A 21,526-nucleotide genomic window follows, 5' to 3' on the forward strand; every position below is an offset into this window, starting at 1 on the left:
CTAAATCACTGCTTCCGGATATTCAAATAGGATGAATCAAGCTGCTCATTCTACAGATGGAGAAAAGCGAGGCCTAGGGAGGTTAAGTAACCTGTTTCAGGTCTCACACCTTGTGCCAGATCCTGGGGAGGAGCCAGCAACCAGGCTTCAAGAGACAACCACTTCTCTGGCCCTCGCGTGTCTCCGAAGGCAGCCCCTATGATGCAGGAAAGAGCCCAGCGCGCGAGAGAAGGGCCCGCTCACTTCGCTCTGAAGTTCAGTGGATTTACGCGAACCAAGGAATCATCAGGGAGCGCCCCCCCCCCAATCCCCGCCCCTGCCCGCACGACCCCGAGCTAGGGGGCGTGGTCTCGCCTGAGCCTCTGCCGCCGCCCCTGGCTCGGCCCCACTGAGCGCGCCCCTCGCGTCCCTGGCACGGGGCTCCCACTGCGCGCGCGCCGAGGCCGCCTGGTCTGAGGCCCAGGCCCGGCGGGTCCGCCGCGCTCCCGGACACAGAGACATCTTGGGTTGGGCCGAGTAAGGGCGGACGGGCCGCCCTTGGCCTCGCGCCCTCCCGGCTCGCCGCCCCCGGCGTCGCTGGCGAAACCCGAGCGCGCGTCAGGCGCGGGGCCGCGTGACGCGCACCTGTCGGGGCGGGCCCGGCGGGCGGAAGAGGATGCGCGGGGAAGGGGCCTGGCCCGAGCCCGGCCCGCAGCACCGCGCGCCCTGCGCCGCCCGCGACGTTTCCCGGAGAAGCGGCCGGCTCCGACGGGCGAGATGAAGTAAGCTGCCTCCCCTGCTTTCCGGCTCCTTTGGCCACGGGAGTTATTTACAGGCGGACAGCGGCTGCGCGCTTGCGCCGGGCCGAGCCCACAGGCGCGGGAGGCTGGCCACGCGTGGCTCTCAAACCCTCGGGCATTTGGTTTGGAAGAGTCACCCCACCCACCCGCCCGAATTCCCTTCCCTGCCTTCCTTCCGCAGAATAAATTAATTGTTCACTTCCTCCTCCGCAGATCCCTTGGCGGGGCGGTTCTGTTTGGTGGCGGGTGGGCAGGAGGCAGCCAGGCCCTGTCGAGGCTGGTCCAGAGCGGCCAGCGGCGCCCCCTTTCCTAGGCTTTCTGGAATTCAGTTCAATGAGGGTAGGAACGTGGTGCCCCCTTCCCCCGCCTTCCCCGGGGATCTGCTTAATCTTTGGCATTAGCTCTCAGGTTTCAATCAGCGTTGCAAAGACATCCATCCAATGAATGGTTTTCCAGAAGTAAACCTATTTAGGTCTCAGAAAAGTAGCACACTCATACTTGAATGTTTAGCCAGAAGTGAGAACTTCTGGAAAAATCGTAAGCCGAAATTACTTGCCCACCCACCGCTTTGTCCGCCCACCAGGCCTGTGGCTGGTGAAAGGTAGCCAATGAGGGAAGCCTCGGTAGACTGGGTCTATTTTAAATTATATTCTACACTGGCTGCAGTGGTGGATGTCTAATAGTTCTGAGCTTATAAGGATGGTCTTTTGGCAAGTTTTAGGAGCACCTGGGATAAAAACTGCTCGGTGTCGGGCATGAAGAGAGCTCATTTTTAGGCAGTGTTTTGTGTAACTTTTTTTGAGGTGCGTAACTGATCAGCAGATAAGCTACTCCAGGCAGACCTTCGAGTTATTTTTATCCAAAGAGTAGAAGTTCCTAAGTTACCCTTACAGTCAGGTGGTGTTAGGCTGTTTAAAAGGGGGAAGCAAGAGGCACCTCTGGTCATCTGTGACCTAGCCACTTCTCACTTTATTGCTGGAATATGAACAAGGCAACATGTCATTGCTCGCTGCTGAACTTCACCGTGGGTTCTGCGAGGCCCTAACCCCACGGACAGAGCTGGAAGTCAGGTTTTGCTTCTTGTTGCCCTGAGCTGGGAGCCAGGTGGCTATTTGTCTAAGAGAGCTCTTAACCACCATTGCCTCTCAAGAGTATTTTCGCAACCATGACCTGGGTTTTTTTGTTTGTTTGTTTGTTTGTTTTTGGCTGGGCATAAAAATAAGGTGGATGATCCCCGTTTTACAGCTGGAGAAAAGGCCCTGAGCAGTCAAGTGAAAGGCACCAGCCTACTTCCATATTCTTCGGGCTGGATTATAAACTCCCTGTGGGCTGAGGTGGGGGCGTCTTGAACCACCTCAACATTGTATTATGTCTTATATGTTTTTTCATCAGTATGACTGGGAGGTCACCAGTCTGTCGATGAGCTGCTCCTTGGCTTTTTTTTTTTTTTTTTTTTTTTCCCTGTTGAGAGATGTTGATTGGTTTTGCAGCAGTTTCAAGATGCCAGCAGAAGTCCCTTGCTTGTGATGCTGTGGGTTGAATAATGGTAGGGGCGAACATTTCTCAGGTGCTTCCTGTGTGCCAAGCATTGTGCGGACTGCTTTGTATGGACTGGCTGTCTGTGCTTCTTATTGGCTTGTTTCCCCAACTCTGTGGTTGAGGTCAGGAGAGGTGAAATAGCTTGTGTGAGGTCACACAGCTACTACTAAGGGGCAGAACAAGGATTCAGAAGCCTCCAGGTTTTAACAGAGCAGCTCAGACTAAAACACGGTGTCTTCATGACGTCAGAAGGAGGGTGAGTGAATCACTGTCAGAGAGGACGTGTGAGGCCGAGGCCGTTCACAGCACTTGGTGTTCAGGGCAGCCTGACACCAGGGAGCAGAACGGCTGCCCAGCTTGGATAGCTTATGTGAGTGTTTAGACCACTGTCATTCCAGTCTTCTAAGGGAGGAGAATCCGTGTCCACACTGAAACAGTGTTTTACATTTGCCATTTGGGGTTGTAGTCACACATTTTACAGGTGGGGGGAAGTAAATGCTGGAGCCAGACTGCCTGTATTTAAATCCTCTAAGATGCCCAACTGTCAGTAAGTGATTTTCTCTCTCTCCACCTTAGTTTCCTGTCGACCCATTCTAAAAATGGGGACCATGATCGGACCTACCTCATAGATTGTGGCGAGGATTAAGTGGCATGATGCGTGTGAAGCTCTTAGCCCAAAATCTGGCATATAGTTAAATACTCTATAAATGTGTCTTTTATTATTACTAGTGTCCTTACAAGTAGTGAGCTGCTGCTAATGTGTGCTCTGTCACAGTGCTTGTAGTCACTTTTAGAGACTTATTCCTTTGTGCCATTATTCACATGCAGATAGCTTATAACAGGTGACAATAGTCTTGAGTAAATGAGATTTATTTGTTGATTCAGCAAATGTTTAGAGTGCACCTTCTGTGTGCCAGGCCCTGTTTTGGATCCTGGAGATAGTGAACGAAACACAAAACCCCCTGTCCTTACTGTCACATTCCTGAGGGGAGGGGTGACAGACAATAAAGTAAATACACGTATCACATGCAGTGTATTAGAAAGTGATCTGTACTATGCAGGTGAGATTGGGGTGGAGGGTTTACAGTTTTACACAGAGTCGGCTGAGAAAGCGTCGCCGAGAAGGTGACATTTCAGCAAAGAATTGAAGTTACTGAGGGAGTGAACCACGTGGACATCTGCAGGGAGAAGTAGGTCAGGCAGAGAGAACAGCAAGTACAAAGGCCCTGGGGCAGGAGGATGGGTGGCTGGAGCCCAGAGAGGGGCAGAGTGGCAACTGGAGAAAAGATCAAAGCGGTGATAAGTGGGAGGCCAGAAGGTGTAGCCCCTGGAGACCCCTGAAAAGAAGAGTGACACGGTCAGACCGATGCTATGAGCAGATCACCCTGACTGCTGTGTTTAGGCAGTGATAGAAATGGGAGGCCAGTTGGGTGATCCGTTTGGTAGTCCAGACAGGTGATGGTGGCTCGGACCAGGGTGGAGCAGTGGAAGGTGGTGAGACATAGTTGTACTCTGGATAAATGTTGGTGATAGAAACTATAGGATTTGCTGACAGATTGGATGACCCTGATGGGGAAGATGAGAGCTGCATTTGGAGCATTTGGGAGATAAGACAGTTCAGTTTTGAACGTGGTAAGTCTTGGAGACATCCAACTCTTGGTGCCAGAGCAGCAGTTGATTGTGGGAGGCTGGCATTTAGGGGGAGAAAGTCCAGGCTGGAAATCACGGCCTGGGGTAGAGGCAGTTGTGTGCTGGTCAATGTTTAACAGCCTCTGAAAAGGGTGGCAGTTGGGGGTGGAGAGCGTGATTGATACTGTTTGCTGACATCCGCTGGGTACATGTTCCCACACTGGCCAGCTTCAAGCACACCGTAACAGAATACCCTCACCTTGCAGATAAAATAGGTGTAAATCATGTTAGGAGCATAGATAACAGTCAGATGTAGTAGAGTAATAGGGAAGTGTTGGGTTTTGAGTGTTTCATGCCTTTGTCTTTAATATAATGTACTTGGTTGCAGATTTGTGTAATTCTGTTTTTCACAATGGCTATGTTTGTCAACTGGCTTGACAAATTCCTGAAACTTCAGCAGTTGAATCTGGTATGCAGCCCCGCATGCGGTGGCTCCAGCACGCGATTTGGGTCCCAAGGACCCAGGTTGGATACCTGATGAGATGTTGGGAAAAGGGATTCTCTGAGATTAGAGAGGGAAAAGGCGTCAGAGCCGACCTTGTGGGTTCTGTCCCTTGTCCAGCCCTGAGGGGGACACATGCATGTCGCAGCTTGTGATGAGGGGTCCGACTGGCACCTGTGTGGGGGTGTTTGTCCAGAGGGCCCGGAACACAGAGGAAGGGGTGCAGAGCACACATTTGAGTTGGTGATGGTGGAGGGGCTGGGCCCATCCTCTTGTCCTTTAGCTAAGAAAGATCTTCAGTTCCAATTCTTGTTTTACTCCCACACAGTCTTTAAAAAATTCCACATTCATGGGCTGTGATTTGGAGAAAATCCCCCTTCTTCCTGCGTGGCAGACCGAAGATGGAGGTCAGAGGTGTTGACGTGGCATTGGGAAAGGGAACAGAGCAGCAGCCGCCACTGACACCTATCTCCCAACCGCTTCCTCCTGCCCCTTATCTGCCAGGACTGGAGGATCCAGCTGCAGCCTCCCAGGGTTTACCAGAAGCCAGCTCTGCTGCTGGAGTGCCTGCCCGAGCTGGGCTGGGTCCTGGGCAGACACGGCTGCCTGGGAGCACCCCACATCTGCCTCTCACTTGGGCAGAAGCAGGCTGGAACCCCAGTTCTGACCCACACCTTCTGGCTGGCCACGTCAGAGCTCACAGCTTGGGGGATGGTTGCAGAGCCTTCCTTTAAAAGGTGAGTCTCCCAGGATGCCAGCTGGGAACCCCTTGCCCTGGTGTTAGGGACAGCAAGAGGTGCCCTGGACTGTGGACAGGTGCCCGGTCAGCCCCGACTCTGAGTTGAGCCCGTACCCCCGGAGGATGGAAGGTGTCCCTGGCACCACACTTTACAGCATCATGTGTTTCTTGAATAATAATTGTAAATGAAATTGCATCCTACACACACTTAAGTTAGAGCTTCAGAGAGTTTGGTCTTAACTTCTGAGTGGTGCTCAGTTATCAGCTTTGTGCTTCATACTTCAGTCCTGCATTCCCCGTTCCTGCTGCGTTGGCCTGAGGCTGCAAGCACTAAGCTGCCTCTAAGCTGCCTTTATAGAAAGGCGGTGGCCATCTCCCTAATAACAGAGAGGTCGTCTCCTTTCCTTGGAAAACAGAGTTTAGGGGCAGGAAAGTGCTGTAGAGTTCCTTTAGCTCCTCACAGATGGGGAAACAGGCCTAGCAGGGTACGTGCACGTCCAAGGCTACGTGGTATTTAGATTCTTCTGGAAAAGAATCACCACCTGTTCCAATCCGCAGTCCAATAATACACTGTCCCCCTGTCCCAGAGCGGCTCAAACTTTGCACTAAGCGTTTTCTTATTTATTAATTAAAAATAGAAGCGACTCACAGCAGGGTCAGCCGTTGGAACGCCACTTTCGTGTTTTGGGGACTAACTTCAAGTGTGTCATTTTAGATGTATTTCACGGCCCGTTCCCCTACGAGCAGGCGGGGAGGCAGGAGGAAGTGCTTGCCTCGCAGCCCCGGAGCAGTTTAGGCCCCAGGTGGGTGTGGAGCCATCGGGTTTCTCTGTACCTCACCTCTGCGCCAGGGCCTGGGCCTCTCTGAGCCTGTTTCTTCCCTGTGGGGCAGCGGGGAGGGTACCCGCCGTCTTCCTCCTCTCCGGGTGTGAGACCAGCCCGGGGAGTGTTCTGGTGTCCATGCGCCGACTGCTTGGTCAACGTTAGGCATTACCATTAGGCTCACGATAGTCAGCAACCGGTTTTTGCAGGGGGTTAGGTGAATCTAAACCATCGGAGGCTGCTTTGAAATACCCATGTTTGCACCCACGCTGGACCTGCTGAATCAGAGGTTCGTTGCCTTGGTGAAGGGAGCAGGAGGCCAGGGGTGTGTATTTTGAAAAACCCTCCGGTTGAATCTGACGCTCCCCTGTGGGGAGAGCCCCTGCCCAAGACTTCGCTGCTCAGTGTGCTCTTTGGGCCTGCTTTCAGCATTAGGCCCCTCCCCAGACCCTCTGCAGCAGAATCTACATTTTAAAAAGATCCCCGAGAGATTCATAAGCACGTTGAAGTTCCAGAAACCCTGTTAAGGTTTAAAAAAAACATGGTAGAAGAAAACCAAACACACAGACACTGTTCCTCCGCCCCCCCGCCCCCCCACCCTACTCGTTCAGGAGAGAGCTGTTCCCTGGTTGTTTAGCAAGCAGTCAGCAGCTGTGTTGCAATGACTGGCATTTGTTTAAAGGAGTGCTGGGGGTGTAGGCAAGAGATAAGGGAGGCTAACCTGAGAACTGGGAACTCGGAATGGGGCTGGTCAGGGAAGACTGCAGCCAGCCTCCAGAGTCAGAACAGAATTAAATTGAGGCCTGGGGGTCAAATCAGGCCCAGCAGCCGTCTGTCAGGCCTTCTGCAGTCTTCTGGGGTGGGGGTAGAGGTGCTGGCCCTCGGGGCTCCCTCACCTGCCCACCCAGGCACATCCAGAGCCCTGGCCACTGATGTCCGCTCAGGAGCTCTGAAACGCAGCTTGCCAGCTGGCGGCTCCTCCTCCAGGCTGTTCTCTGGGCTTCAGATTTCTCACTGCCTCTTCCCACACTGACCTTGCAGTGTTTCCTTCCCTCCAGACAGGGGTAGTTGCCAGTTGAGAAGGAAATGCTTGAAGGGCCAAGGACAGAGATTGGAAAGCAGGAGAAGAAAGTGGAATGGTCCTGTGGTCCACCTGTGGACTTGGGAGTGAATGCAGGCAGGGAGGGCGGAAGAGGAAGGCTGGGAGGCCGCCCTTGTGGTCCCTTGGTCCTTCACTTAAAGCTCCAATAACAAGAAGTGTCTGGTGTCCTAAAGGTTCTGGTGCAGATGCTGCTGTTGGATCCTCATCTTGGTTTGGCCACTAACTGGGGCCACCTTGAGGATGGATCTCGAGAGGAAGAGGCAAAGGGAGATGTGGGAGGAGGGGGCGCATTGTCAGAGTCAGGGCGCAGGTCTGGTCCCTCGACAGAGGGGATGATATAGGGACGTGTGAAGGTCTGCAGGGCCTTTTCTGAATTCCTGCTACCCCTTCAAACCTCAGTTTCCCTGTCTGTGTAACTAGACTGTAGCGTCATTGTTGAGGATTTTGATAATCTTTGATCTGGTAGAATGTCTGCCATATAATAGGTGCTAAGTCAGGAATCTTAGCTCCTTCTTCACCGCTGCCACGCCCCAAGCTGGGCTCCAGCCACCCCCCTCAATGTCTGAGAGCCGCGCTGCTTTCTTCCTCACTTCCTTCTGCCTTTCCTTTGAAGCACTGGCCTTGGTGGGAAATCAGAGAATGAGAGTGCCATGGAGTAAGACGTGAGCACATCTAGCCCTCCAGGCCTGGTCAGAGCAGAAGGCCAGAGAAAGTAAGCCCCCAGTGCGTTTGTGACAGGTCCGAGGCCTCTCGCCTTCCCTACATGTCAGCTGCTTCAAATTAGGCTGAAAACTAGCCAGGAGGCTGGGCTAACCTCGGGGAGGCCGCAGTGTGCACTTGCTGTCGGTTAACCCGGGAGCCAGGAGCCTGGTCCTGCCTGCTTCCCCGCTGTCTCGCCGCGGGACCTTCACCTGCCTGAGTCTCAGCTTGTCTGTCTGCACGAGGGGGCTGTGATGGTACCCCTCCACTGGTTCTTTTTAGGGTTCCTGTCTGCACTCAGATCTAGTGCACAAACGTGCTTAGTTCTGTGTTTGGCACGTGCTGGCATTCAGTGTTTGCTGCTGTTATTAATTTCCCATAATGATAGCTGCCACTCATACAGTGCTTAGTTGGTGGTAGGCACTGTCCTGAGCAGGTTATAAATATTAACTCAGTTTATCCGTATAACAACCGTCTGGTATAGGTACCGCTAATACCCCCATTTACGATGAGGAAACCAAGGTATAGAGAGGTTAAATAATTGTTCAGGGTAAGGGCTGAGCTGGGATTCAAACTCTGCCAGTTGGTTCCAGGGTCCGCATTTTTAATCACCATGCTGTGGCAGCGATTGGCAGTCATTTCGTGCCTGGAGCCCAGTGGACACGGGAAGAGCAGAGAGAGAAGTGAAGGGTGATGATGTCTTCTCACAGGTCCAGCTGTCATCCAGGATCAAGGCCGGCTGCTCCGATGGTCCCTGCAGCCTGTGCTCGTGGACAAGGCTGGCCCTGGTGGTGAGGTGTACAGCCCCAGCCACACGGCAGTGCGTGGGGCCTCCCTAGGGGTTGATGCCGCCTTCCCAGGCTCCTGCAGCAAAACAGTCCACCTCTAGCAAGTGGCGTAGCCCCTGCTCACGGGCAGGCTCCCGACCCACTGGCTTCTTGGCACAGAAGCCAGCCAAGCTGCTGAGGAGGGAGAGGGAAGCTGTGGGACTATAACATTTTCCTGAGGAACAAGCAGCTGATTCTTGCCAGGCAGGAAATGTTTAATCACCTAGAAGTGCGTTTCCCGCACATTGCATCACCTGAGCCATGTCTGACCCTTCCTTGTTCCTGGTCTGTCTTTCCCAGGTACCCCAGGCACGCTGGTGTTTGGAAGATGCTCACAGCGTCAGTGTGTGTGGCCCTGCTGGCCTGCCTGCACGCCCAGGAGCTCCGGGGACACATCTCTGTAATCCTGCTGGGAGCAACTGGGGACCTGGCCAGAAAATACCTATGGCAGGGGCTGTTCCAGCTGTACCTGGATGAGGCCGGGAAGGGCCACAGTTTTCGCTTCCACGGGGCTGCTCTGACGACCACCGAGCAGGGCCAGGAGGTCATAGCCAAAGTCCTGGAGTCCCTGTCCTGCCCCAGGGACACGGCTCCCGCTCGCTGTGCTGAACTCAAGGATCAGTTCCAGCAGCTGAGCGAGTACCGCCGCCTGAAGACTGCAGAGGACTACCTGGCCCTGAGCAAGGACATCGAGGCGTGGGTCCAGCGCGAAGGCCTCCGGGAGGCGGGCAGGGTTTTCTACTTCTCCGTGCCGCCCTTCGCCTACGCAGACATTGCCCGCAACATCAACAGCAGCTGCCGTCCTGGCCCGGGCGCCTGGCTGCGCGTTGCCCTCGAGAAGCCCTTTGGCCATGACCACCGCTCGGCCCAGCAGCTGGCCACAGAACTCGGGAGCTTTTTCCAGGAGGATGAGATGTACCGGGTGGACCATTACCTGGGCAAGCAGGTGAGCCTCGGCCGGGAGCCTGCCAGGGTGGAGTGCTCTGGGGCCACACCACTAGTGGTGGAATTGCGCCCGAAGGCGTTGTGAAGTCTGAGCTCCCACGGTCACCTGGCCGATGGGCAGGAGGTGAGAGGATGGAGGAACAGCGGTGCGGGGCAAGGGCAGGCCTGCTTGGCCCCGTCCACGTGTCCAGCCGCCTGTTCTTTTGTGTGTCCTACCCTCTTGTTTCCCAGCCAGGGTCTGGGCTCCAATTTCTCAGCATTGCCCTGCATTCTCTACAGAGGTGGCCCCAAGACTCTGGTGCCTGGACCTGGCTTCCAGCTGGGCACGCTGTGGGAATTAAGAGTTAACCACCTTTTTCGACACCCACCTGTCTTTTTTCAGTACCTTTTTCTTCCTGAGTTCTGTTTTGAGCCGGAAGGCTGGTAACAAGATCTTAAAATGGAACGGGGACCATGCGCCCATGCTTCTCATCCAGGCCTGTGGCAGAGCGTGGGGCTGGCCTCCTGGGTGGTGCTAGTCAGCTGGCCAGTTCACTCTGAGCATGCCTTCAGGGCTCCTTCGGGACATCTTCCCAGAAACCACAGCAAAGAATACGTCGACTCCTGTGTTCTCTGGTACTGACCAGGACGTGGGCCCCTGGCCACTTGGGGGGCACCACATAGCCGTCTGGGGCTGAGGCATTGCCCTCCATCCAGCCCTGTTTGGAGTTGCAGTGTTTCAAAGACACGTCCTCAAACCAGTGTCCCTCCTGGTAGGTTTTCACTTGTTTACGGGAAAATGACAAAAAACAAACAAAAAAAAAACCCTGAATATATTCAATTTGAAGCTTTTTTCCCTCCATTTTCAGTATTAAAATATCTTTTATTAAAAGTCAATGTTAATAGAAGATAGAGAACTTTAAATATTTTCTTTCTTGGCAAAATAAAAAGCAGGTAACCCTGTGGAGGTCCCTGAAAGGTTTTTGAAGTCCTTATGGGCTGTGAAGCCCTGACGTCCTGGGACTATTGCTCCAGAGAGTGTCTTCTCTGAGCAGGGGATGGAGAGGGTGGGGCCCTTCCGTGGAGTCAGGATCCCCTCTTTGTTCTGAGAGGAGACCGCAGCACAATCAGTCTCTTTCCCTGGCAGGTGGTGGCCCAGATCCTGCCTTTCCGAGACCAGAACCGCGAGGCCCTGGACGGCCTCTGGAGCCGGCACCACGTGGATCGGGTGGAGATCATCATGAAAGAGACCGTGGATGCAGGAGGTGCGCGAGGGTCACATCTGTGATGAGGCGTCGGGCCCCGCGGCGCTGGAGGGTCTGCCCGGCCCCCGCGCCTCGGCCAGTACTTCTCAGAGAGAGATTTTGCTGGTGTGTGGTCTCCCTCCAGGGCCTGCCACATGCCCAGCCTTGGACTGTGCTGCACCCCAGGGTGCCTGCAGGCAAGCCCTGTGCAGTCATTGCTGCCCTTGGGAGTGTGTGGGCCGGTGACGTGAACTTGGCCTGGACACTGAAACAGCGGGCTGGCAGTAAACCCTGGAAGTTAGGCTGCCTTTGATGTGAGCATGGGGGAGGCTGTCAGGCTGCACGAGGGTTCCCTCTGCCTTCTCTCCTCCTCACCTCCCGTCCCTCCCGCCCGCTCATTCTCAGCTCAGTGGTCACTTTCTCGGGGAGCCTCTGCTGACTGTCCTGACAAAGCCCATGCCCGCTGCATTCTCAGTGCACACGTACCTCCCTTCCCTGCCCCTCCTCAGTCTTTGCCTCGTCTCATCCCCGGCCAGTCTGTCTCTCCCACTACACCAGGGGCTCCAGGCTGCCTCCTCGCTGGCACCTGGCACCGCCTCGGAAGTGCTGACCAAACACCGCGTGAGTGAGCGGCATTGACCTGGGAGTCGGGACACCTGGGTGTCAGGCCCGTCTCTGCCTTCACCCGGTGACCTCAGCATGTCACATCCCTCGTCTGAAATGAGTGGCTTGTCTACACAGCTGACAGCCCCCCTTTGAGCTGTAGCATTCTGTGAATTCATCACATCTTTTGAGCATTGACTGTGTATTCAAAGCATCAGTTCTTAGCCCCAATAATAAAGGCTGATTCTTATTGTGTCCTCGTGCCCCCAGTAGCCGAGTGAGATGGGCTCTATTATTAGCCTCCACCTACAGATGAGGCTTGGTGACGAGCCCAAGGTCACGGCAGGAAGTGGTGGGGCCGGTCCTGGTTCAGGCAGTCTGGCTTCAACACCAGGCTCTGTGCCACTGCAGCCAGCTCATCCCCGTGACTGCTTTCTGCAGCCCGAGCAGGAGTGCCCGAGGCCACCATCCCCACTCCACAGTGTGTGCCTGGGCGGGGGGGGGCCCCCGACCCCGCAGGCCCGGGTTGGGGGCCGGGAGGTCTGTCTTGTCTTTGTCTTTTCCTCTTTTCCTTCTCTCCCCCTTGGTTACTCTTCAGCTTTCTTCTCTTTCCTCTTTGAATGTGTGTTTAGTGTTGGAAGCTCTGGGTGAGATGAGGTGATAGGTGTGAGACCCAGCCTCTGTCCCATAATACCTCACAGATTCTTGGGGGACATAATATGTTAGGACAAACTCCAGAACCAATGATGGAAGCAGGTGGTGCTGTGGGAGGCCGGGGAGGGGAGGCGTGGTGGGCGGGGCGGTCAGGCATGAGCTGGGCTTCTGAGGGCATCGCTGTCTCCAGTCTGGACCCCACGTTAGAAGAGAGGTCCTCTCCCCACTGCAGTGAACCTCCGTGGGTCTTGGGGACCCTCCCCAAGCCTTCCGAAATTCCCCTTCTGTCCTCAGCAAGGGCTCAGGCCCCAGTTTGCTCCTGTGCCTGTGTGTGTCAGGTGTCCTGGCGGGAGTGAATGCTGGGCCCTGCCCTTGCTGCGTTCGCAGAGAGATGTGCTGCAGATCTGGCACTGAGAGCGTGGGGCGGAACAGGAGGACGCCGCTGCCACCCCTGCTGCGGGCCAGGCTTGGGGGCCAGCGCCTCTCTGCCTGGACTTGACACCGGGTCTCCTCCCTGCCCCATTTCTGGCAGCTCCCTCCTGGGCCCTCCCTAGGTTGGGGAGGAGCTGTGATGTCTGGAGTTACCGGTTGGCATTGTTGCCTCTTAACTCTTCCAACCCTGCCACCCCGTCCTTCTTGGTGTCTTATGTCATTTTGGGGCTTTTGTAAGATCCCTGTGGAGCCCGGGGCTTGGCAAACTGCTGGCCTTCTTATGTTTTGGGTGTTGGAGAAAGGAAAATGGAAGGCAAGACAGAAAGGCGGGCGCAGGCCTGGGCAGCCTGTCTGGCAAGGCAAGCCTGTGGCAGGGAGGATCTCGGGTTTGAACTGCAACACAACAACTGAGGTCCGGGAGGGAGGGCGGGCGCCGTGGCTCTGCCTTCAGGGCGCTGTGCAGGCCCAAAGCGCGGGGCCCCGTTGCCTTCAGGGGGTGGGCTCCGAGCAGTGGGCCTCACTGCTGCCAGGCCCAGAGGCAGAGAGGCCCAAAGCAGGGCAGGCAGCTGGGACCCACTGGCCCAACGGACTTGCAACCAGTAAGGATGCGGCCAGAGGGGGCTAGTTCAGCCCACTGCCCTTGTCAGAGGTGGCCAGCAGGGCTGCAGCTGTCCTGGGCGTTGGGTGTCCCTGGCTGGCCCTTGACTGCTAGTCGCCTGCACAGGCCCTAACAGGGCCTGATGAGCGACCTCCTGCTCCTCTGCTCACTGGTGAGTTCTCCTTCCCCCTCTCTCTCCCCCTCTCTTTCTCTCTCCCCTTCCCTCCCTCTCCTTCCACCTGTCCCTCTCTCCCCTGGGCTTCGGGGACCCAGAAGGACAAGTGCTCCCTGAGTCCCGAGGAAGCGGCCTGGTGCAGCCCTGAGGCCCAGGCACTGACCCTCCCTCTCCCCTCTGGGTCCTGCTTTGGAGCCCATCCCTCAGGGGGCCTGATGGACCCTAGTTCAGGCTGGAGAGGATGGGAGCTGGGACCCTGCGGCCTCCCCACCGTAGCCGTAGCCATAAGCCCTGCGCCCAGCACTTCGGCCTCTGCTGTGCCTTCTCCTGGGATTGGGGGTGGGGAGAAGGCCGGAGGGGAGGCTTCCCTCCCCATGGGAGGTGAGCTTAGTAGACAAGCCGCCCGCCGCGGGACTGGGCACGGCCAGCCGGTGTCCGAGACCCGGTCTGAGGGTTAAGCAGAAGGACAGAGTGTGGCCGCACCCCACCCCCACCCCGGCCGGTCCTTGTCCTGCTGCAGTTGTGCAGACCCCTCAGACTCCAGCAGGGAGGCCCTGAGCCACCCAGCAGTCTCCCGGGCTCTGGGAGGGGAGGGACCACAGGCCCTGGGACCTTGAGCTTCTGAGCTGCCTCCCCCGCCGCCACGCGCCTTGGGGGGTAGCTGGCTTCCCCAGCTCCCTCCCTCCCCCGCTGTGTCAGAGGTTTTTTCCTGTTTTCTGCCTGCAGCCTCTGGCCCAGAGGAGTTTGCTGCAGTCAGGGCTGCTGCATAGGCAGAAGGGAGAGAGCGTGAGGTGGGAGGAGCAGCCCCAGCGCCCAGCTCCCTCTCAGCCTCATCTGGGATGCCCTTCTGGGGAGTCCCTGACCAGTGAGCCCCTGAGAGTAACTGCCAGCGGTCTCCTGAAGCAGCGCTCCGGGCCACACAGGGCGTGACCTTGGCTAGGCCACTTGGCCTCTGGAGATGACCTCCGCTGGTCCTCCTCACAGCCACTGGGAAGGGCTGTGCTGAGAGAGAGGCTGGTCGCTCTTGGACTGGGGTTCAGCTGGGCAAGCTGGGAGTGCTGGGATGTGGTCCCAGGTCAGTGGCACCTCAGAGCGCAGGCTTCTAAGCACTGCGCCTACAGCCTCGGTCTGCCCGGGCCCCAGCAGTGGGCCTTCCTGCCAGGGTGTGCTCAGGGCAGCCTCTCTGCTGCCCTCGCTTCCCCTCTGGAGACGGGGCGGCGGGGGGGGCTCTTATTTTTTATTTATTTTTGGGGGGTGCAGGGAGGAAGGAGGGAAACTTCCTGAGGATGGTGTAGCTGTCCCTGCTTTGGGACGGTCCTTTTTCTGACATTGGTGTGTATTGACCTCAGAGCTGGAGTGACCATTCAGTACCTCTCACGGAGGGACCAAGGTGGCCAGAGTCCTCCCAGGTTCACACCAGCTGTCCCGCTCCCAGCCTGGTGTGCAGAAGGGGTTGGAGCTGCCCTGCTGCCCTGCCGGGCGTCTCCAAGGTGAGCCCAGGGCAGCTGCCCAGCCTCCTGCCTGGAGAGCACCCCGGCCAGCCCAGGAACCCACTCTCTCCTTGGCCCTCCCCACTTTTTATTTTTGTGGCCCCAGAAGCTACTCCTAGAGATCGCAGCTGGCCTTCAGTGATTTTGTTTAACATCTGTGTTTCTGCTGGGAACCTCCCACAATGTGGAGGCAACGGGGAAGGGTTACTGGTCCCAGATCTGAAGGCTGCGATCTTCAGCACCATCTCTATGTAATGATGAAAACCCCTGTTACTTCTGTCTTGGGATTGTTTTAAGGATTAAATCGGATAATATACACGGGAATACTGTACAAATGGAGGTGCTGCCCTCCTTCCAAGTTGGCAAGAAGGGGAAGCAGCAGTGTCCTCCGTCTCTCCCCGGGCTCCACGTGGCCTGTGGGTGACTTGTGTCGGGTTATATAAAGCCCTGTAACTGATCTGCAGTGCTCTCTTATGTCCATTCTTCGCCTAGTATTACCTCTCTCTGTGTATGTACTTAAATTTCCACGTATTGACAGTTTGCATCATCTGTACCTTTTGGTAGCTCTGTATTTCTGTTCCATTCTGTTTGTATCACAGAATGTGAGTTGTCGTATTATTAGACATCTTGGTGGTTTCCACTGTTTTTTGTTTTTTGGCTATTTTAAATAATACTTGGCAAGCTTTAAAAAAAATAAGATTTGATTCACACACCATAAAATTTACCCTTTTTTTAAAAAAAGTGTACAATTCAGCAGTTTTTAACATATTCATAAAGTTGTGCACTCATCTAACTCTAGAACATTTGTGAGTGAGCATTTTTAAAAGTTTTTTTTTTTTTTTAAGTGTACTTCGAAAGTGGAATGACTAGGCCATAAGGGTAAAGACTGCTTTATAACTGTTACTACATCTTATCAGACTGTTTTCCAGAAAATTCGAGACAGCAGCGCCCGTAACTAGTGCGTTCCCACAGCTCTGCCCACGTTGGGTGCTCCTGTCTCCCTGGTGGGTCTGTAGCTGCCCTTTCAGGCGCGTGGGACACAGCCACTCGCGCCTTGCCCAGGCTGCCCCCCCACAAGGTTTCGAAGGGGTGGAGCGATGGGTCCCTGTGCTTGTGGCCTTGGGACGCGGATGAGCTCTGGGTGCGAACAGTTTGGAAGCCAAGTTTGGGGAGCGGGGAGATGTCTTTCTTCCATTGTCCCCTCTGGTTGTGCTTTTTTCTTCTGTCTGTGTTCATATATTGATGGGTTTTTAACCCTCAACTTTCAACCTGGGAAAGGATACTAAGAGTCCTTTATAGATCATTGTCAGGAAGAAAATCAGTGCACAGTAACTGGTAGTAACCAGAAGAAAATCAACTTGGGCGCCGTCAGGACGATCAGCCCCTGACTGCCTACCATTGTGCGTGGCTGCGTGGCCTCGCCCCCATGAGGGGCCGGCTATGGACCTGATCACTCCAGCTCTGGAAAGACAGCCCACCAGGGGAGGACCCGCAAATGTGTGCCCCTACCCCCACCCCGAAGCTTGAAATTAAGGAATAAAGGAAGCTCTTTTTTACACAGCGGGTAGCAAACCTGTGAATGCTCCTCCCCACACAGTGAGAGAGGATAAAAATAGGAAAAGGGCCACTTAGGGGTTTGCTGAACTAAAGACTAGTAAGCAGATAACACGGCTTTTTAAGACTCTGCTGTGTTCTCTCCATCAAAATTTCTTCTGTTCTCAAAGCTTCAACTATCCTCTTCACACTCTTAAATCTACGCTAATTCGTTGATTCTGACATATTTTTACATATTTTACATATTCTCTGGAAGTTGGGTTTACCATCAATGGGGTGATACAGTTGAATTGACAGCCTGTTTCTTCCTTAGTGGTTATAAAATAATGATGCTTCCACCACCATTGGCATTTTTGATTTGATGGGATCTTGTGTATCTCCAGCATTCATTGCCTTTCCTCGCCCTGGTCTTAACATCTGCAGCTCCCTTTGAGACATTTTCGCTGGATGTATATGAGTCCGTCAGACTCGGCACGTTGTGAACTTAAACCACCATTGCCTCTTTCTCGTCAGACACTGAGACTCTTTCTAACTTCTTTATTTTCAAATGGTAACTGTTCTCTGAGTTGCCCGGCTGGTAGCCTTTCTCTTGCATCCTCTGTAATAATAAAAACACTTACCAGTATTTATTAGTGCTGCCTGCATGGCAGGCACTGTTCCAAGCCCTGTGTGTTTGTTAACTCATTAATCCTCACAGCGGCCCTGCAAGGCAGGTCCTGTGACCAGCCCTCTTTTATATGTGACATAGAGCCCCTTGCCTGCGGTCACACTCCATTCAGGTCACAGCTCTGAACTGTCTGTCTTGGGTCCAGCCTGTGTCACCAAACAGTTTTCACTCACCTACTAATGAATTTACTGTCTCTCTGGATTTGCCTGTTCTGGACACTTTGTATAGATCAGATATAGAGTAAGTGACTTTTTGTGTCTGGCCTCTCTCACTCAGCGCAGTGTTTTCAGGGTCCATCCACGTTGGGGAGTGTGTCAGGGCCTCGTTTGTTTTTTATTGCAGAGTAACATTCTGTTGTGTGGATGGGCGTGCCACATTTTATTACCCATTTATGAGCTGGTGGAAATTTGGGTTGTTTCTCCTCTCGGGCTCTCGTGAAGAATGCTGCCATGAACATTCATGTACACGTTTCTGGGTGGGCATGTGTTTTCGTTTCTCTTGGGCGTGTGCCTCGGAGTGGAACTGCTGGTGACTGTTTAGCTGGTTGAGGTTGAGAACTTTTAGTAGCTCCTCACACTCCTCAGTCCAGTTTCCAAAGCCCTGTCCATCTGCTGTCGATTTCTGCAATTCCAAATCCCGGATTGGCCACTTCCGCTCCTCACCGCAACTAGGATGTGGCCCGGGGCAGAGTCAGCCCGGACATACATTTCTTTGAGACACACAGCAATTCAAAAAATCTGAATTATTTGTGCATGTGAGATTATACTTAATGATCCAAATTTGTCTATTCTTGTAAAAAATTGCAAGATATGGTCACCGTGGGCCCACACTCCCATGAGGCGCCACCACCTGACTGCAGCTGACACCCTGCCTTGCCCTCCTCACACTCTTCCTGGCCAGGAGGCATTGCAGACCCTGCCCTCTCGCCTAGATTCATCTTTCCCAAGACCCACTTAGCCGGCTGCTTCAATCTCTGTGTCCCCTTCTAGAAGCCGCTGGTCCTCCTGCTGCTCAGCTCCACACTGGGTAGAATGTTTGCTGTGCGGTTGCTTAGATGGGAGTGCGAGGAAGTTAAAAGGGAGCTGTGTTGGTATAAGAAGTGCAGGCTTTGGGGCCAATTGCCTGGGTTCAAATCTCACATTTACCCCTTTACCAGCTGTGTGTCCTTGGGCAAGTCGCCTAACTTCTCTGAACCTCAGTTCCCTAACATTTTAAAACAGGGTAATAGTAGGACCTCCTTACGGATCATTACCATGAGCAGTAAATGGACTCCATCGTTGTCATGGTTAATGTCTTTTCCTTGATGTCTTCTCACTGAGGCCAGGACCCTGCAGGTGCTGGGAGCTCAGACGCTGTTTCTCCGCGGGGGGCCCTCCGGGCACTTCGACTGGCACAGCTGGGCTTCCTGTCCTGCCGTTCAGGCTTCAGCCTCCCTGGCCAGAGCTGCACCCTCACGCTCTGGCTGAGGACAAGAGTCGGAGGACGAGGGTGCCTTCCCACGAGCCAGCTGCGGGCCTCGCTTCTCCCGCCACGGCACTGGGCCACCACCAGGCCTGGCCTGTCGGGCTGAACTCACGGCAGGTGGTCCCTGCTCACCATGCAGCTGGCCTGAGGGACACGGCCCAGCAGGTCTGAGCCAGGAGTCGCTTCTTTTTGTTTGTTTGAATGAAGTGTTGACTAGGTAGAAAAGAATGCCTACAAAATGTGTGTGAAACGTACGGAACTATGATACAACGAACACCAGTGTGCCTGCCAGCCTGTTTTTAACAAGAAGCTTCATTGTCTTCTCGTGTTCCTCCCTAGATCCTATCCCAGTTCCTCTCCTTTTTGGTTCCAAATTTTAGGTAGACTGTTCCTGCACTTCACTTTGTTGTTTCTCTGATCACCGTTTAGTTTAGAAGAGGAAGCACGCTCTGCGTGTCTGAGTGCTGAGTCTGTCTGCCCCTTTACCCTGCTTTCAGGATAACCTCTTCAGCTCTGTCTTCCAATAGCTGATTTTTTTTCCCCAGCTACTCCTAATCCATAAAACCCATCCGTTGAATTTCTAATTTCCCATTGCACTTTTTCGTGTATTGAAACTCTGTTTATTCTGGTCATATTATGTCCTATTTTCGAAGTTAATTTTTATCTTTAAAGCAGTCGCGTTTCTTTCGCTCGACGTGGTGCCTTTGGGGTCTGTCTGCGGCGACGTGTGTGCATTTTCTCTGCCGCACGGGGCTCTGTCGCGTGACTGCAGTGCTGTGTCCGGTGCCCCGGCTGCGGCAGTGAGCGGACAGCCCAGTCGTGCTTTGATGGAGCTTCAGGAATAGCTGAGAAGAGAGAGAGAAGCAGGCACCAAGTTAGGTGAACTTTCCAGGGGGGAGGCCAAGAGTTCAGTAAGGTCTCCTCGAAGCCGAGACCTGAAAGGACGAGCAGGAGATACTGGGTGAGGGCTGATCCCACGATCCAGGTAGTGCGCGTGGAACCGGATAAGTGAGTGCTGTCCCCGCCGCGACGTCTGGAAGGCCTTTCCTGTGTGTGAGTCTTGGCAAGTTAGCAGAGTATGAACCATGGCACATGTGAGGTGTTGCACATTTGAACTCTAAGCCTTAAGTAGGCCATTCACTTGTATGTGGGCAAGTCACTGATGATCAGGGTTCACACTGAGCTCTGGAGGAGTGGGTGTGATGTCGTGTGTCGTTAACCAGCTCCTGACTCTGCTGGTCCCATCCGAACCCTGGGCCTCTGAGTCCTCCTCTCGTGTGGAACAGGGACAGTCGTGGTCCCCGCCCTGCAGGATCTTGTGGGTGTGACGGGGAGGGGCGCCCAACACCTCAGTACTGTGCCAGGTGCAGGGGGCACCCGTGCCGTCGCTGCCCAGCTCTGTGGTCAGTGTTCTGTGCGCCGCCCTCTTTTACCCTCTCAGTAACCCTGTCCACCCCCAGCCACCTTGACATCTCCACCTGTCTGTCAGAAGCTTAAGCTCACCTAAAACAGAACTCCTGGTTTCCTCTCCATCAAACTGTCCCTCTCCCAGTCTCCCCATCTCGGCAAACCCCACCACTGCCTGTCTTTGGCTCAGGCCCCAGTTCTAGGAGTTACCTTTGGTTCCCCCTTTCTGCTCGTGCTTACCGCATCTGTCAGCAGGTCCAGTCAGTTCTGGCTCCAGAGAGAACTGTCCACTCCCTGAAGCCCCTTCACTGCCACTGGAGTCCAGGCCCCACCAGCTCTCCTCTGGGCACCTACACAGCCTCCTCCTGGGTCTTGTGCTTCTGCAGCCAGTCTCCCCACAGCAGGCCGGGGATCCATTCCAAATACACGAGTGGTCTTGACATTTCCTGCTTCAAACCTGCCTGTGGCTTCCCCTGCGCTTAGAAATGAGTCCAGCCTCCGCACCTTTGCTGCGGACGCCTGCCCGCCTGTCTGCTCCCTCTCGCGCTCCTCCTTCTGGACACTCTGCAGCCCAGCTCGTCCTGCCTCAAGGCCTTTCCTCTTGAAGCGCCGTCAACCAGAATCCTCTGCCTGGCTTTTTCTGGTCTGCCTCTTCAGGGCTCAGGGGCCTGCCCCGTTACCCTCTGTCACAGGCTCTGTCTATAATGTCTTTATTGACTTTTTCTCCCTCCCATCTTCCCTCCCCACCACTGTAAGCTGTTTGTTGCCCAGCACGTGTGTGCACTTGGTAGTGGGGAGGCAGTTAGGCCCCATTTAAGGACAGGATGCAGAACAGAGACTCAGAAGTCAGTATCTCGCCCCGGGCGGTACGTTAGTAAGCAGGCAGGCCCTCCCGTGATGCTGCAGCCCCCTGCAGAGCCGGACCAGATGGCTGGTGCCTGGTGTCTGTGGGGACCAGAGCCTTCCCCACGCAGGCTCCTAGGGAGGCCCAGGGGTCTGACACCGTCCCGCAGAACGGGTCTCATTGAAGGGGGGTGGCTCAAGGACGCCCGCCCTGCTTCCTTCTCTTGTGTGCTCTGGCACAGTCACTCTCTGGACTGTGGGGTGTGGGTGCCAGGACAGAAGCACAGTTGTGGCGGGCGTCGTGGGCCTCCAGTCCTCACTACCTCTCCCTGCTCCCCCCGCTCAGGTCGCACCAGCTTCTACGAGGAGTATGGGGTCATCCGAGATGTCCTCCAGAACCACCTGACGGAGATCCTCACGCTGGTGGCCATGGAGCTGCCCCGCAACGTCAGCAGCTCGGAGGCGGTGCTGCAGCACAAGCTCCAGGCCTTCCGGGCCCTGCGGGGCCTGCAGAAGGGCAGCGCGGTCCTGGGCCAGTACCAGGCGTACAGCGAGCAGGTGCGCAGAGAGCTGCAGAAGCCAGACGGCTTTCACAGCCTGACACCAACCTTCGCAGGTGGGCTCCGGGGCTGGGCATGGGCTGCCCCCTCCCCCCAGGCAGAAGCCGCTCTCCAAACCCAGATGCCCTTTGGTGTGGGTTGGAAGGGACTTGAAGGGGGGTTTTCACAAGGGAGCTCAGTGGCAAGTGAAAGGTTCCCCTGCTTCTCTGGCCTTCCACTAGCTTAAAGCAACGGGTCACCTGCTGGCTCTCTCTGGACAGAGGACACCTCTGTG

The 21,526-nt window shown here is 55.0% G+C and overlaps 1 protein-coding gene across 2 annotated transcripts in view; it reads left to right on the forward strand.

The window, feature by feature from the left end:
• Nucleotides 1–368: 368 nt before the first annotated feature.
• The window catches only part of H6PD (hexose-6-phosphate dehydrogenase/glucose 1-dehydrogenase), a 29,392-nt gene continuing 8,234 nt past the window's right edge, over nucleotides 369–21,526 (forward strand). The window contains exons 1-4 of one of the 2 annotated variants that reach the window (XM_032495131.1): nucleotides 369–761; nucleotides 8,938–9,583; nucleotides 10,709–10,826; nucleotides 21,039–21,308. In XM_032495131.1, coding sequence (XP_032351022.1) covers nucleotides 757–761; nucleotides 8,938–9,583; nucleotides 10,709–10,826; nucleotides 21,039–21,308 — 1,039 coding nt within the window. In that variant the 5' untranslated portion in view covers nucleotides 369–756. Of the gene's footprint in view, nucleotides 762–5,006; nucleotides 5,187–8,937; nucleotides 9,584–10,708; nucleotides 10,827–21,038; nucleotides 21,309–21,526 lie in introns of those variants that run through there. The other variant, XM_032495130.1, reaches the window with a different exon arrangement.

This window comes from Camelus ferus, chromosome 13 (assembly GCF_009834535.1).
Source record: "Camelus ferus isolate YT-003-E chromosome 13, BCGSAC_Cfer_1.0, whole genome shotgun sequence".
NCBI lineage: Eukaryota > Metazoa > Chordata > Mammalia > Artiodactyla > Camelidae > Camelus > Camelus ferus.